At 46.1% G+C, this 16,253-nt stretch overlaps 1 protein-coding gene across 1 annotated transcript in view; it reads right to left on the reverse strand.

Annotated features, from left to right (window-relative positions):
- Window positions 1–16,253, reverse strand: part of galnt17 (polypeptide N-acetylgalactosaminyltransferase 17) — a 553,078-nt gene that overhangs the window by 422,112 nt on the left and 114,713 nt on the right. Inside the window, exons 3-4 of the mRNA XM_085964471.1 lie at window positions 5,930–6,096; window positions 4,586–4,760 (exon numbers count right to left, since the gene is read on the reverse strand). Coding sequence (XP_085820597.1) covers window positions 4,586–4,760; window positions 5,930–6,096 — 342 coding nt within the window. The remainder of the gene's footprint in view (window positions 1–4,585; window positions 4,761–5,929; window positions 6,097–16,253) is intronic.

Genomic DNA, 16,253 nt, shown 5'->3' on the forward strand with positions numbered 1-16,253 from the left:
ATCCTCAGCCTGCAGCGGGTACGCTCACACAGACTGCACATGCAGGTGCAGTCGCGTGCGTGAAAGGAGAAGTTCCCCAGCACTTGGCCCGAGCGATTCCCCCTCTCTTACTAGAGCCAGCGCAGCCTGTCGACCTGTGTCCCTCAGAAAGACACGCACAGGAAGAGACCTCCTGTAAAATGGAGGAATACCTGCGGTGCCAGGTTGCGGAGGCTAAGTTAGTTGAGCAGGCTTTAAGGGAAGAGAACGCTAGGTTAACAGCGAGGGCTGGCAGTTTAGAGGGTCAGCTAAGGGTTTTTAAAATGGCTCGTGACCAGTGTAAATTGTTTAAGCAGGGGGACAGGGAAGGAGAGTTCTGGGACCCCTGTAGAGCAGGCCCGGTAGCAGCAATCCGGGACAAGGGAGGAACACAGGGGATAGCTTTGGCCCTGGACCAAAAGCAGGTCCAAGCCCAAGATCCCGCCTTTAAGGCCACCCTGGTAAGGAGAAAGAATTTAGAACAGGATTACTGGCAGGCTGCTAGTTATATTAAACAAAGTAAGTTGTTTAAACCCAAAAAGAAGGAGCAGCCAGTCGGGACAAGGTCTGAGGTTAGAAATCCTCAGCCCGCAGCGGGTACAAGCTCACAAGCTGCACAGGCAGGCGCTGTGGCTTGTGTTAGGGGAGGAGCCATTCCGCCCACTGTTCAGGACACTCCCCTCTCTTATGGGACTCCAGGGAGGAGCCTGAACCGGGTTTTAAACCTGAAGGGGCAGACTCTCAGCCACCGGCAGCTGGTGGCGAGGGGTTGCCCATCCCCAGCCCAGGTTTGGGAAGGGAGGGACCCGAGGGAGAAGGTCCCCAGCCAGCAAGGACTGTGACCCGAGCTAAGGGTCCGCTCGCCAGGGTAGCCCCACCAGTGACACTCCCTAGGAGGTCTCTTCGGGTACCCCAGCCCAGGAAAGTATGGTCACCAGCTTTCCAGTGGAAAAGGGCGGTCTCCCGAGTCAGGGAGAAGCCAAAAGACAGAGGTCCCCAACCATCAGCCATAAATTGCGAGGGACCAGAAGTTGGGATCAGTCCAGCTTTGCTGCAGGCAGTAGCCTGCAACAGTCCTAACAGAGATTAGGCTAGCCGCCCGGAGACGGGCGGCGCTTGTATATAGCTTTGTTTAAGTTTAATAATATGTACAAGTAAGTTAGAGTGTGTTAATTTTAATTTTATATTGCAATCGGTAGTTTTAAGTATTAAAGTATAAGTTTTAAGTATGGAACCGTTCCAGAGTGTTGTCGATGTGAGCCGAGGTCACGGGACCCGATCACATTCCCCCGAGCCAAGGAACCTGGCTAGATGTTTTTTTTAAGTCTTTTTCAGAGTTTCGAAAGGTGCGGAGGACCATTGTGTCTTTGGATGCTCAGGGAAGGGAGCACCCCTAGCCCATGATGGGAGGGGTCTGCAGAAGGCAGATGCCCACGAGGAGAGCTGGCCAGGATGACTGGGATCCAATTCAACCCAGTATTCTAGTGAGACCAGCTTCACATATGGGGAGGCCTCCCTCCAGTGCCCGAGGATAGGAATCGTCACCCCAAGGAAAAGATGTTTCAGAAATTCTGTAAATTTGACTTTTCGGAGGTCAATAAGACCGAATTGGAACTAATCATGAGTGATGGCAGATTCGGCTTTTTTCTCTTTTAAAAAAAAAGGGAAGCTTGTTTTCTTCCGTTTGTATTTTTAACAAATATGTTTTGTCTTGGTGTTAATCTCATTAAAGATGTTGTATCGTGATAAAGCTCTATGATGTCACAAGTGGTGCAGGGGTATCGGACCCTCTCCGTGCTTGAATTATTGTAAATAATCATGTTTTTCTATCGATAGATGCCTACCGTGCACTGCGATTCTTTCTGAGGAAGGGGGATGGAGGTGTCGAGGGATCAGAGATAGATATAGATAAGTATAAGGGAAGATTGTTTGTGGCGGGGGGTCAGAAATTTTTGCTCACCTTTAATAGGATACTGCAAGCAAGTTTTAGTATCCAAGGGTAGACTGTAAGGTTTGCAAAATTTCGGCAGCCCCCGAAGATTATTTGATTAAAAGAAAACCTGGTTGGAATGTACTTTAAAAACCCAGGACATTAAAGATGGCTGTAGCCGACTCCGTGGCAAAAGAGAAAAACAGCCTGTCTGAGTACTGAAGTACTTGAAACTGTCAATCAACTGTGGTTAGGAAGTTTCAACAACGGGACAAAGGATTGCTTGTTTACAAGCCCTCAGCAGTGTTGACTCAAGGGCTTAAGTGATTGCTGTCAATCTAGTTGCGGTTAGGCTGTAACCACAGAACAAAGGATTGTTTACACTGACATTCAAGTACTGTTTGCCGAGCACTCACAGGACAAAGGATTGTTTACACTAACATTCAAGTGCTGTTTGTCAAGCACTCAAGATACCAGTGGGACATTTTTCAAACTGGGACAGCTCCATTCACAAACCAGTTAAACGAATGGGAAACGCATTCAAACTCATTACAGTCAATGGGGACAGATCGGTCCCTTCTGTGTAATCCAGATACGTCCAGATTTGGGCGCAAAGACAAGGGCTCCCAATGGGGTATAAAAGTAGCCCCTCAGGAAGCCATTCTCTCTCTCTCTACCGCCTCGCCTCTGGTGCCCTGCCTTCAAGAGGACCATCACAGCCCGCCCAAAGAAGTGGAATACCAGCAGTTACTTTTGAATTACTGGGGTATCTCCACTTCGGGCGGTGAAAAATCTCCAAGGCAGACCGCAGGGCACGGAGCAGGTGTTTCAACATCGTAGACTGGTGAGCATAAACTTTCTGGCCCATTACAAGGCAACCTAGATAGGTATAAGGGGTGGGAACTAAAGGGGAATTTTGTTAAATTGTAATTTTAGTCAATTTTCCCTCGATGTGTCCGTCTTTTCTCCTCCCCGTTAAGTAAAAGTGTGCTGTATTCATAATTATTTTCACTGTATAGCAATTTATTCTTTATTTCAATAAACGTTGGTTTTCTTTGCACCCACCACTGGCCTCGTCTTGTCTACATCGCTACTGAAATAAGTCTGGCGGTCAGAACTAAAGAGGAAGCGATTCGAACCGCACGGGGCTGGAACAGCTCAAACACACGGCTGACTGACCAGGCAAATACCCCATACCAAAAAAAACCTTCACATTCTGGGATCCAATTTACTTATTACCCTTTATTTAAAATACCTTAGTAATGTCACCGATAAGCAGCCTCTTGTTTCCCAGGTGCAAACATCCCTGGTAGCCTTAGTCCCAAGCTCAGCTGTCCAATCCCATTTATTCAGCTTAGTGTCCTTCTTGGGACTGTCTTCAATGCCAGGATGTCCTACCCTGTGGCCCAGTACCCAGAACTGGACAGAATACTCAAGGTGGGACAGACTATGGTTTGTAGGAGCTAACTATCACTCTATTGCGCTCTATCCTTTGAGCTCTACATTTTTAACTGGACTATATGGTATAACTTCTATTTACCTCAAACTCATGTCCGGGTGTTCACAATCAGTCATTTCTGTCTCTTTACATCACCGAATGTGATTCAGAATTATTTACAATGCAGAGCACAGATCTTTTGACACTTCTCACACATAATAGCTCCCTTGCTGTCAACAAAATTCTTACAGGGCTTGGCAGGGTAGATGCATGGAGGATGTTTCCCCTGGCTGGGGAGTCTAGAACCAGGGGTCACAGTCTCAGAATAATGGGTCAGCCATTTAGAACTGAGATGAGGAGAAATTTCTTCAATCAGAGGGTGGTGAATCCTTGGAATTCTCTACGCCAGAGGGCTGTGGAGGCTCAGTCGTCGAGTGTATTCAAGACAGAGATCGATAGATTTTTGGATATCTGTGGAATTCTCTGCCCCAGAGAGCTGTAGAAACTGGGTCATTGAATATATTTAAGATGGAGATAGACAGATTTTTGAACAATAAGGGAGTGAAGGGTTATGGGGGGTGGGCTGGGAAATGGAGCTGAACCCAAGATCAGATCAGCCATGATCTGATTAAATGGGGGAGCAGGCTCGAGGGGCCAAATGGCCTACTCCTGCTCCTATTTTTTATGTTCTTATATTAAGGGAATCAAGGGATATGGGAATAATGCAGGAAAGTGGAGTTGAGGTAGAAGATCAGCCATGATCTTATTGAATGGCGGAGCAGACTCGAGGGGCCAAATGGCCTACTCCTGCTCCTATTTCTTATGTTCTTATGTTCTTAAACATCTCCCTAGTTGTGAAATAACAACAGAAAATGCTGGAAAAACTCAGCAGGCCAGGCAACATCTGTGGAGAGAGAAATCCAGCATTTTCTGTTGTTATTTCGGATTTCCAGCATCCGCAGTATTTTGCTATCCCTAGTTGTGATGATGGTGTGGAACTGGCAAGTGAAGCTACAGAGAACCCTCAACCCTTTTATTCACCTTCCCCATTGACAGGAGAATATGTGGATCAAAAAGCCCTTAAGAGGATAAGGAAGGTATTGATTTTAAAAGGGATATATCCATTCTATATAAACGCAAGAGTGATGCTGTTTCATTAAAAGTCTGTACTATTCACTGCTGCTTGGGCATCTACTTACCAGCCTGCACTAAACTCCACATGGGCATCAAAGAACCCTGTAATTGGTGCTGTTGCAGCTTTCCATCCCTGGACTCGGGCTCGGATCAGACCTTCACGTTTTTCATTCCGCACCACCTTCACCAGACCAGGGTATCGCTTGTGGACATATTCTTCCAGTGGGGCCTTTAGTTCTTCTATAGTATGATAAAAAGACAGAAAACAGCCCAAATCAGTGGACATCAATTGGTAAAGGATTGTTTTAAATACCTGAATTTCCTCAATGTCAGTTATACCGTAGTTGCACCGTTATTGTGCCAGAAAATTACATTTTTGACCAGCAGATTTCCTGGGTAAGATAATCAACATTTGAACTGCTGTACGTACTGGCACAATTCATATGTAGAATTAATGTAAGCAGCTGGACCTCTGAGAAACATGAGTGCAATAATAGTGTAACTGTGCAGAAGCACTCTGCAGACTCCAGTTTTCAGCACAACCCTGGGAGGGTTTTCCCTCTTAGCTCTGCTCAAATTTCCCCATAGCATCTATAACCCACATCTTTATTCCATGTTGGCAACAGGATGGCAAAGCAGGTGGCACCTGTACCCAATGGGCAAGCAGGCAGAAGAGGTGGGAGAAGAAGAACAGTGAACTTCTCGGAGGAGGATCTTGTTGCCCTTGGAGGAGAAGAGCACAGTCTCATGGGACAGCAATTGCCCAAGCCTGGCAGAGCAGTCAGCCATGCCACTTGTGGGGAGGTGGCACTGGCACTCTTGACCAATTCCCTCATTCTCAGGACAGCAGAGCAGTACAGGAAAAGAATCAATCATCTCACCAGATGTGGCAAAGTAAGACACTCAGTGGTTTTCCTTTCGTCCTTGCCCACCCCAGACACCATCACACTCTTCACAAAGCAATATGCACACTATTTAGCCATCACATTGCACTCTAGTTAAGGGTACCTACTAACTCCCTAGCCTGCACTATTGCTACACATCTACCCTAACACACAGAAACTGCCTTGCGCAACCCCATAAACACATTCCCCCACTCTCATATCTTCACACTCACACATCTCTCACTTCACCTCTGCCACTACACTCGCCACACACTTCTCCATTGCCAGCCTTACCCTTACTAAATCATGTTGCTGGAGGAAAAGTTGGCCACAATGTAAGGCAGAGGCAAGACACTGGAGAGGGCATCCCAACACTGTGGCCCCTTCGTCCTCCATGAGGAGAAGGCCACGGAACACCCAATGAGTTCCTCAAATGCTTTCACACACTTCCAAAAGCATACATAAGGTCAGGCAGGCCTGTAGTGCATGCAGTTTTTCTATCACATGTTTTGAAGCATACTGTACCATCATCACTGTTGTCGTCCACAAGGATAATCTCTTTCAGTAGATGGACTGGCGTGTGATTCACTGCACTGTGCACAGAGCGGAGGATGACTGACAGAGCTTCATTCACAAAGATGAAAATGAGGGAGATCTGTGGCAGGTTCTTGGGGTAGCTCAATTCTTTGCATCTGAGGAACAGAAAATGTAAATTAGGTCTCTTGATCCTATAATAGCATCACACGCACAGTCACATGGATATCAACTCTATGATGTTACACAACAAGCAGAGGAATTTGCATTTCATGAGCTACAATCTACCTCATGATTTTTATTTTAGAGCATTATTATCTAAATTATTACCATTTTGCAAGATATGAAGGGCACCGTTACTCAGTGGAGATGATTCACAATCTTAGCATTTCTTGTGGCTAATCCAATAGCATTATACTGCAGGTAAGCAGAAATTTAACATGAATAGATTTTAACAATTCATTCCAAATCACCTGAGGGGATGAGTCATATAGATTAGTTTACTGAATTCAAGTAAAACTGAAAAAAGCATAGAAGAAAAAAAGGCAACAATTCACCATTTTATATAATTTCCAAAGGAGGCAGAGGGTAAGGCTGAGGAAGGGACAGGGAAAGTAGTCAGACTCTGTAAAATGTCAGCTCGTGAGGTGTTTCAAGTCTCAAGATGTTTCATGAATGAATGACTTTATATTCTATATGAGAATTTTGAGGTTTTAATGAGACAGGGCTTTTCATTTAATTCCGAACATGATTCCCAAGTGATGGACAACTCCAGTGCCAGATTCCCAGAAATTGCATTCGTGAAGCAACATCATTGTTTGAATGTCAGAAATGCTGGGTTCATGGGCGAATGGGAGAAAGTGCCGCAGACACAAATATATTGTGCACATTGAACCTTTCTGTGATAACCTGGGTGACATGTTTTATCAAACATTTCTGAAATACTATGGGGCCCAAAATGAGACATACTTTTCACTGGACAAAAGTCACGGGAAATAGACAACTGAATAAAAATAACCTTTTGCTGAGAAGAGTCCACATGAGCTACACATTGAAAAAGCACATATTAAAGGAGGGCTGCATTTTAAATCTGAAATTTACTGGTGGGTAGATGAGTGGGTTTGTCGCTATTTCTAACTGTACATGATGCTCAAATATATAAACTATGAGAACCTGCCATTTTTAAGATGCAAAGGGGACCAGGTTTAGCTTCCATGGGGGAAAAATTTGGTTGCTTTGCGCCTCCCGTTAGTGCCCTAAGAGGGTGCTAATGGGGCGCAATGCAACTAGCGCCCGGGCGCGGCACCACCAACGCCTCCCACGAAATTCAGCAGGAGATTAGCGGCAGCGGTAACCATTAGCGCCCCATGGTACTGCGGCGCCGGCGATGACATCATCGCCGTGCGCAGCGCCCACTCACGCCCCGGCCACGATCTTCGGTAGCGCCCCCTGACTTACCGCCAGACACTATGTCCGACGGGGTCAGGGGGGCCTACCTGAGGCCGGGGCGGTGCTAATTAAAGGCGAGGTGCCGGGTGGCCATTTTTGTTGCTGGCTGCCTGCCAGCACCTGCCCCCGTTGCCGTCCCCGGCCTCCTGAGCAGCACCCCCGAGGAGTGCCAGCTGCGCTCCGTGAGCCCGGCACTTCTCTTGAGTGCCAGGCTCTTTTGCTGGCACTCCAATCCCTGGTGGCCCAGCTAGGCCCTGGGCCGTGCTGCGCTAGGTCCTCCCCTTTAAGAAGGGGAGGAAGGCCTGCAGTACCGCGGCACATCGCGCCCCGATATTCCCTCGCAGCGCCCCAAGAGGAAGGCAGGGCGCTTCCAGTAGCGCCCCGCTTCCCCCTTGTGGTGCTACCGATGAATTTCGGCCGCGGAGGCGCTAATTTGGTGAAGTTAGTGCCCCAAAGGGATCGCGACTCAAATGTCCCCCCGTGTTTAATTCCTTCCTACTCCCCCTCAAAAACACACATCCATACACGTACACATGCACTTGCACACACCTTTTCCATTTGCAGTGAGCATTCATTGGTACAGTTTAATCTTGGACCCAACTTCAAATCACATGAACCAAAAGAGACAAATGTCAATTTTACATCAAAAAAATATTGTGCCTACCTCTGCGACCACTTCAGCTTACTATTCTAGAAAAAAGCCCTTCTTAGTGACTTCCTTCCATCCATTGGACACAGCTATGACTACGGGTTTCAAAACAATGACAAACAGGAAACCCGTTGCCATGGAAAAGTACCTTGCACCATGGTTTTCATATACTCAATGGCATAATCAATGAAGAAATGGCTTGAGAATATCAGGTAATATAAATAGAAACTTTAATGGTGCCCAGCATGGTGGCTATTGAGCTGAGTTGTCAGGACGGGCTAGTTCTGGTCATTCCAGAACTGAATAGGGTAATTTTAACTTTGGGGGATAGTGCAAAATGGGCTCCCACCCAATTTTCCCTTTCATTCACTTCAATCGAAAGGACAATCAGGCGTGATGTATAATAGGTGGCTCATTCGATATCACCCATTTTACACTACTGCCAAAAGTTAACATTACCCTCATTCTGTCTGAAAACTCTCCAATATTGTATGATCACCATTTAACTGTGTATCGGTATATACTATTAATACATTTAAAATGGTTAAAATGTCCCTGCCTTATGAAATTTTTGAAACCACTGCAATATTAACATCTGAATGATAAATTGCAAAATGTGCAGACTTCAATATAAGAATTTTGCTGCCTTCAAGTTACTATTGAATTAGCTACCCCAATATAAGAGGAGCTAGCAGTTATAATGATATAGTGCGAGCATTTATCACAGAATCACACAGAATCACAGAAACCCCACAGTGCAGATAGAGGCCATTTCGGCCCATCGAGCCTGCACCGACACATATCCCACCCTATCCCATAACCCCACGTATTTAATCCCCCTAACACTAAGGGTCAATTTATCATAGCCAATCAACCTAACCCGCACATCTTTGGACTGTGGGAGGAAACCGGAACACCCGGAGGAAACCCACGCAAACACGGGGAGGATGTGCAAACTCCACACAGACAGTCACCCGTGTTCCTTTATTCAGTAAGCGTCTTATTTTGCATAGACTGCTTACTGATGGCACTGGCCAAAGCCCGACAGAACATCTGAAAGGAGGGCACTACCGATAAACGGTAACAGAGATCCATCCAAACTAAAATCAATATTGGCAAGTGCAGATGATAATTTCCAAAATTAGGGTCAATAATGCAGTGACTGGCAGGTAGCACCCACCAGCTGCGCAATGCTTTTAGTGAACCAGTAGTCATATTCTAGGCACGTACTCATGCTCCAAACATGGGCATTCAGCTGGAGGCATGTTGGGTAAAGGCCAATGTTTCATATCAGTTTGAATATGAAAGTTGGAGATGTTTTCTTAATAATCAATGTATCAATTAGCCGAATGGTTCAATGCAGGTTGCTCTAGCAGAGACTGAAGATGGAATTAGATGGAATTCTGTTAGTAGAGGGTGAAGTGTTGTATATAATGAATTTAAATATTAATAAAATGATTCCTTTTCATTTAGTCTTGGATCACAGAGAACCCAGAATAAATTCCAAATAAGAACTTCACTGCAATATTTGGGGTATGGTAGCAAAGTGGTTCTGTTACTGGACTAGTAATCCAGAGGCCTGGACTAATGATCTAGAGACTTGGGGGGGGAATTTTTCGGGGGGTCAGCGGATGCGAGCGGTGGCGGGTCGGGTGGGAAAAAAATGTTTTGACAGCGGGTAGGGCACCACTGTCAACCCGCCTCCACGTGAGTCTCCCAGATGTCGGGTCTGTCAGTGCTAAACAGACCCAACACCAGGCGGTGGGGGAGGCAATTTAGATCATTAATAGATTGTTAAGAGGCACTTAAATACTACTTTAAGCTTACCTTTCAATTTTACAAGTTCCCCCATGGGTTATACGCTGCTAGGGGATCACGTCAGCTCAGCAGGTCATGAGTGTATTCAGCATTGAATTATGATTACTTGACAGCTGCAAAAGTGGTATAAAAGCTCCCATCTCACAGCTGTTCATTTTCAAAGCTCAGAAGCAGTTGGTTACTGCATTTGGAAGACATATTGAGCTTTCTGCAGCTAGCAAGTGTTTGGAGCCAACTCTCTATCCAGTGTCAATTCATTGGAACAAACTCTCTGACTATTGACAGATCGCTTCTGTCATCGCAACCTCACCTGTCATCTATTCCATCAGCATCGGTGCACTTGAAACTATGTCAAATTGGCCCTCAGAATCCCACCAAATTCAGACCCAACACCAGCAGCACCAACAACAACACCAACATTCTCCGCAATCTACCCTACTCATTCTACCCAACCACATTGCTGCCCGGGATGCCAGGGATGGCTTCACCATGGCCAGATTTATTTCACTTGACACTGTACACCCTGGCTGCCACATGATGCACCAGGTTGGCACCATCCCACACCAACACCATAAAGCATCCCTACAATGTCCAAGCCATTCCTTTCATACTCGTCGCCATTGCGGGGCGGGGTACCCTTATGTCTCACCATTCACTGCAGCTCACTAAGACACTTCCAAAGGTGCACACAAATCTGTCCAAGAACGCAAAGTGTTGAAAATAAAGATTTCAATGTTTGACAGCACCTTACCAGAAACTTCACATGAACATTGGCTAAAACACCCAAGTGCCTACCCTTGTGTGTTGTTAGTTGGTATGATTGGACTAGGATGAGGGTGAGTGTGAGGGTGGCTAGTGAGATGGGGAAGCGATAATGTAGATAGAGAGGGATGGGTGGAGGTGCAAGGTAAGTTGGTGTGAGTAATGATGTACAGGAGTAGGGTAGGGAAGGCAGAGTAATGGGGATGTGATGAGTGGCACAGCAGGATGAGGTTGAGTGTGGCTTTGCAGTAACGTTTCATGATCTACTGAGATCATTGAAAGGTTTGCGCCACTGCAGCCTGGTCCTCCTAACGACATCCCTGCTTGTGTCCTCCTGTGCAATGTGCAACCAGGCTGCGTTGATCTACTGGGGAGGTCTTTTCCACCCATGGGAAGGGAAGAGGACCTCCCTGCGTGCTGCGAGTCCCTCCATAAGCATATGGAGGGAGTCATGGGAGAGCCTGGGTGCAGCCCTGCACCTCTGTGCAGTGCTTGTCAGTGTTTGCAGCACCTCAATGCTGTAGAACACTGACAGCACAACTGTCAAACTAAAATTGCGCATGGTCCCTTTAAGGAAACCGGCTGATGACATGTCATCAAATGACGTCATCAGACCCACTTCCTTCAATTGGCCAGGAAACGCGCTGGGTGGGCTTAACAAGCCCAATCAACGTAAGGTCACTGTACAGAGCAGGGTCGCACCTTGCCTCTGACCCCGGCCATGCCTCAGTAGGCGAAATCACGGCCATAAGTTCGAATCCCACCACGGCAGCTGGGGAATTTAAATTCAAGTAATTAAATAAAAATCTGGAATTAAAAAGCTAGTATCAGTAATGGTGACCATGAAACTACCGGATTGTTGTAAAAACCCATCTGGTTCACTAATGTCCTTGAGGGAAGGAAATCTGCCGTCCTTACCTGGTCTGGCCTATTTGTGACTCCAGATCCACAGCAACGTGGTTGACCCTTAACTGCCCTCAGAAATGGCCCAGCAAACCACTCAGATGTATTCAAGACGGCGACTCACCAAAACCTTCTCAAGGGCAATTAGGGAGGGGCAATAAATGCTGGCCTTGCTGGCGACGCCCACATCCCGTGAATGAATTTTTAAAAATTCATACTATATGTCACTTCATGTCTCAAATTGAAACAGCCAGCACTAAGAGGAATATTAAACATTTTATACATGATACGCTAAACTGGGTCATCAGTCAGGTGATGAGTCATTAGCATCCAGTCGGCCAGTTACTGTGCTGACCCCAAATAACAACAGAAAATGCTGGAAAAACTCAGCAGGCCAGGCAACATCCGTGGAGAGAGAAATAGAGTCTTCGTCTTGACGAAGGGTTTCGACCTGAAACGTTGACTTTCAGCGTTGACCTGAAATGTTCCAGCATCTGCAGTATTTTGCTATCGTACTGTGCTGACCCCGCCTGATTGACTTTTACCCAACACATTTACATACCATGGATGGGCTCCCAGTTCATATTGGATTTGGCCCTGGGAGCTAGTTTAGGGTAGCAGGAAATCACGTTACATTTTTATTATTTTCTATCCTCTTTACTCCAGCTTATTCATATCTTAGATCACTCTCGGGGGTAAGTCCCAACTCCCTATATCTTCATAGAAACATAGAAAAATAGGAGCAGGAATAGGCCATTCGGCCCTTCAAGCCTGCTCCGCCATTCAATATGATCATGGCTGATCCTCTATCTCAATACCATATTCCCGCTCTCTCCCCATACCCCTTGTGCCTTTTGTGTCTAGAAATCTATCTATCTCCTTCTTAAATATATTCAGTGACTTGGCCTCCACAGCCTTATGTGGTAGAGAATTCCACAGGTTCACCACCCTCTGAGTGAAGAAATTTCTCCCCATCTCAATCCTAAATGTCCTACCCCGTATCCTGAGACTGTGACTCCTCGTTCTAGACCCCACCCCCAGCCAGGGGAAACATCGTCCCTGCATCCAGTCTGTCTAGCCCTGTCAGAATTTTATATGTTTCAATGAGATCCCCTCTCATTCTTATAAACTCTAGTGAATACAGGCCTAGTCAACCCAATCTCTCCTCATACGACAGTCAAGACTGTTTATCCTAGCCTTAGAGCATCACACCTATAGGCCACATTTTAAGCTTAGGCCATTAAATACATTTAATGAAGGACCAAAAAAGCATATAAGTAAAGTCATAAAATATATTTAAGTACTCACATTAGTAATCCTTCTGTCAAGCTCCTCGAGTGGAAAAACAGTAAAAGGATTGCACCTTTAAGCCAATCTTTTGTGAAAAAAACCTTTGAAATTTTCTTCTTGAATTTCTTACCATTATGGGAGCCTACATTAATATAAACGATTCCCTGTAAATGTCAGACCCATTTTTCTCTCCCTCAGGAATTTCAAAGTGTTTCAATTTGTTCTCTCAGCTATACTCAAACTGACTCCTCGATTCAAACAGAATCGTTCTTTTCATATCCCAAAAAAGAGCTACCAGGACATCCTGGAATACAAATATCTGAGCGCTTGAATTTAGTTATAGAAAAAATTAACCAATCACACAACATTGTTTAAGTTTAAGTTTGACCCCCACATACTGCAGCAACCAGCACCATCTGTAGATCTTCAGGCAACTGGTCTTTCATTTTCTCATGATGATTATGACAAATGATTCTCACATATGCTGCAACTCCAATCCTTTTGAGTTGACTATGGGTCAGTCTGTTTGATATTCTTCAAAGTTTTATGTGAAGCGCGATCCAGGAGAAAGCTCCAGTAACAAGTAGTAAGAGTAGCAGACGGTCAAGTGGAAGGTATTTAGTTGAGTCCCCGGACTACGGTGCCCTTCCAACCTTGCTTTGGTCCTTAGATTCTTTCACTCACTAGGCAAGAAACCATGCAGAAAGTTGCAGTTGTGGCGTTGATGAGCCTCTGTATACTTATGGATGCTAATTTGTGAAAGGATAGATGAAAACATTAATTAAAAAAAAGAATTCAGACATCTACTCGATATACATGTGTGCATCTTGGCTAAATCTCCCATAGCTGAGTATTTCGCTTTGCTGTTTCTAAACTAACTTCTAATCATTGATTATTACTCGTGTACAAACAATTTAATATATGGGTCGAATATATAATATATGTGCAGTGGTGGTAGTATGACTGCTCTTTGTCTGTTGGTCATGTCGGATGAACTGTTAGATGAACTTGCAGTATAATGCGAGGTCAGCTCACTTATTGTGCTCCCTGGCTGTGATTTCACCGACTGAGGTCGGGTCCGGGGTGGCCGGGGTCGGTGTCGCGGTCCCAGTCCGCTGCCGACTGCAGCCCGCACTCTCCAAGTGATTTTATGTTAATAGGGCTTGTTAAGCCCGCCTGCGAGGTTCCCGGCCAATTAAAAGGAAGCGGGTCTGATGACATCGTTTGATGACGTGTCATCAGCTGGTTTGATTAAAGGGGCCATGTCCAAATTAATTTTGACAGTTGTGCTGTCAGTGTTCAACAGCATTGAGGTGCTGCAAACACTGACAAGTATTGCACAAAGGTGCAGGGCTGCACCCAGGCTCTCCCATGAATCCCTACATATGTTTATGGAGGGAGTCACAGCACGCAGGGAGGTCCTCTTCCCTTCCCATGGGCAGAAGAGACCTCCCCAGGAGATCAGCGCAGCCTGGTTGCACATTGCACAGGAGAGCACAAGCAGGGATGTGGACAGGAGGACCTGGGGTACTGCCACAAACCTTTCAATTATCTCAGCTGTGGCTCAGTGGGTAGCACACTCACCTCTGAGTCAAAAGGTTGTGGGTTCAAGTCCCACTCCAGGGACTTAAGCACAATAAATCTAGGCTGACACTCCAATGCAGTGCTGAGGGAGTGCTGCACTGTCGGAGGTGCCATCTTTCGGATGAGACGTTAAACCGAGGCCCCATCTGCTCTCTCGGGTGGATGTAAAAGATTCCATGGCACTATTTTGAAGAAGAGCAGGGGAGGTATCCCCGGTGTCCTGACCAATATTTATCCCTCAACCAACATAACAAAAACAGATTATCTGGTCGTTATCACTTTGCTGTTTGTGGGACCTTGCTGTGCTCAAATTGGCTGCCGCGTTTCCCACATTACAACAATGACTCCACTTCAAAAGTGGATTGGCTGTAAAGCGCTTTGAGACGTCCGGTGGTCGTGAAAGGTGCTATATAAATGCAAGTCTTTCTTTCTTTATCTCAGTAGATCACGAAACGTTACTGCCAAGCCACACTCAACCTCATCCTGCTGTGCCACTCATCACATCCCCATCACTCTGCCTTCCCTACGCTACTCCTGCACATCCTTACTCATAACAACTTACTTTGCACCTCCACCCATCCCTCTCTATCTACATTATCACTTCCCCATCTCACTAGTCACCCCTCACACTCACCCTCATCCTAGTGCAAGCATACCAACTAACAACAGACAAGGGTAGGCACTTGGGTGGTTTAGCCAATGTTCATGTGAAGTTTCTGGTGATGTGCTATCAAACATTGAAACCTTTATTTTCAGCACTTTGCATTCTTGGAGAGATTTGTGTGCACCTTTGGAAGCAGCTTAGTGAGTTGTAGTGAATGGTGAGACATAAGGGTACCCCGCCCCGCAATGGTGACAATTGTGAAAGGAATGGCTTGGGTTTGTAGGGATGCTTTATGGTGTTGGTGTGGGGTGGTGGCAACCTGGCGCATCATGTGGCAGCCAGGGTGTACAGCATCAAGTGAAGTAAATCTGGCCATGGTGAAGCCATCCCTGGCGTCCCGGGCCGTAATGTGCTCGGGTGCTGATGCCCTGTGTCCTGTACAGCACCAGTTGATTGCGAAGAAGGTTGGTGTTGTTGTTGCTGCTGGTGTGCCCGGTGATACTGGTGTTGGGGCTGATCTTGGTGGGATTCTGAGGACCAAGGTCAGATATTTTCAAGGGCAACAGTGCTGATGGAATAGATGGCAGCTGAGGTTGAGATGACAGAAGTGATCTGTCAATGGTGAGTGAGGTTGTTCCAATGAGGTGGCACTGGATAGAGAGTTGGCTCCAAACACTTGCAAGCTGCAGAAAGCTCAATATGTCTTCCAAATACAGTAACCAACAGTTTCTGAGCTTTGAAAGTGAACAGCTGTAACACAGGATCTTTTATACAACTTTGGCAGCTGTCAGGTCATGAGATAATTCAATGCCGAATCCACTGACATGTTCCCCAAGCAGCGGGTAACCCGTGTGGAGCAAGTAAAATTGAAATTAAGCTTAAAATAACAGTTAATTGGGCATTACCAATCCATTTAATGGTGTCAATTGTCTCCCCCGTCGCTTGGTGTCGAGGCTGCTCAATGCTGACAGACCCCTGGAAGACTCACATGGAGGGGGGTTTTCAGCGGATTCCCTACCCGCTGTCAATCTTTTCTATTTTGACAGCGGACCAGCCTCCAAACCCGCCCTCTGTGCACAGGCAAAATTCAGCCCAGTGTATCTGATGGGAGCACAAGAGTGTCATGAGGTGGGTTATATGGAATTAAGTGTCACATAAGAACATAAGAACATAAGAAATAGGAGCAGAAGTAGGCCAATCGGCCCCTCGAGCCTGCTCCGCCATTCAATAAGATCATGGCTGATCTGATCCTAACC

The sequence above is a fragment of the Somniosus microcephalus genome, chromosome 22, assembly GCF_052327205.1.
Source record: "Somniosus microcephalus isolate GS21.2 chromosome 22, FLI_Smic_1.0, whole genome shotgun sequence".
NCBI lineage: Eukaryota > Metazoa > Chordata > Chondrichthyes > Squaliformes > Somniosidae > Somniosus > Somniosus microcephalus.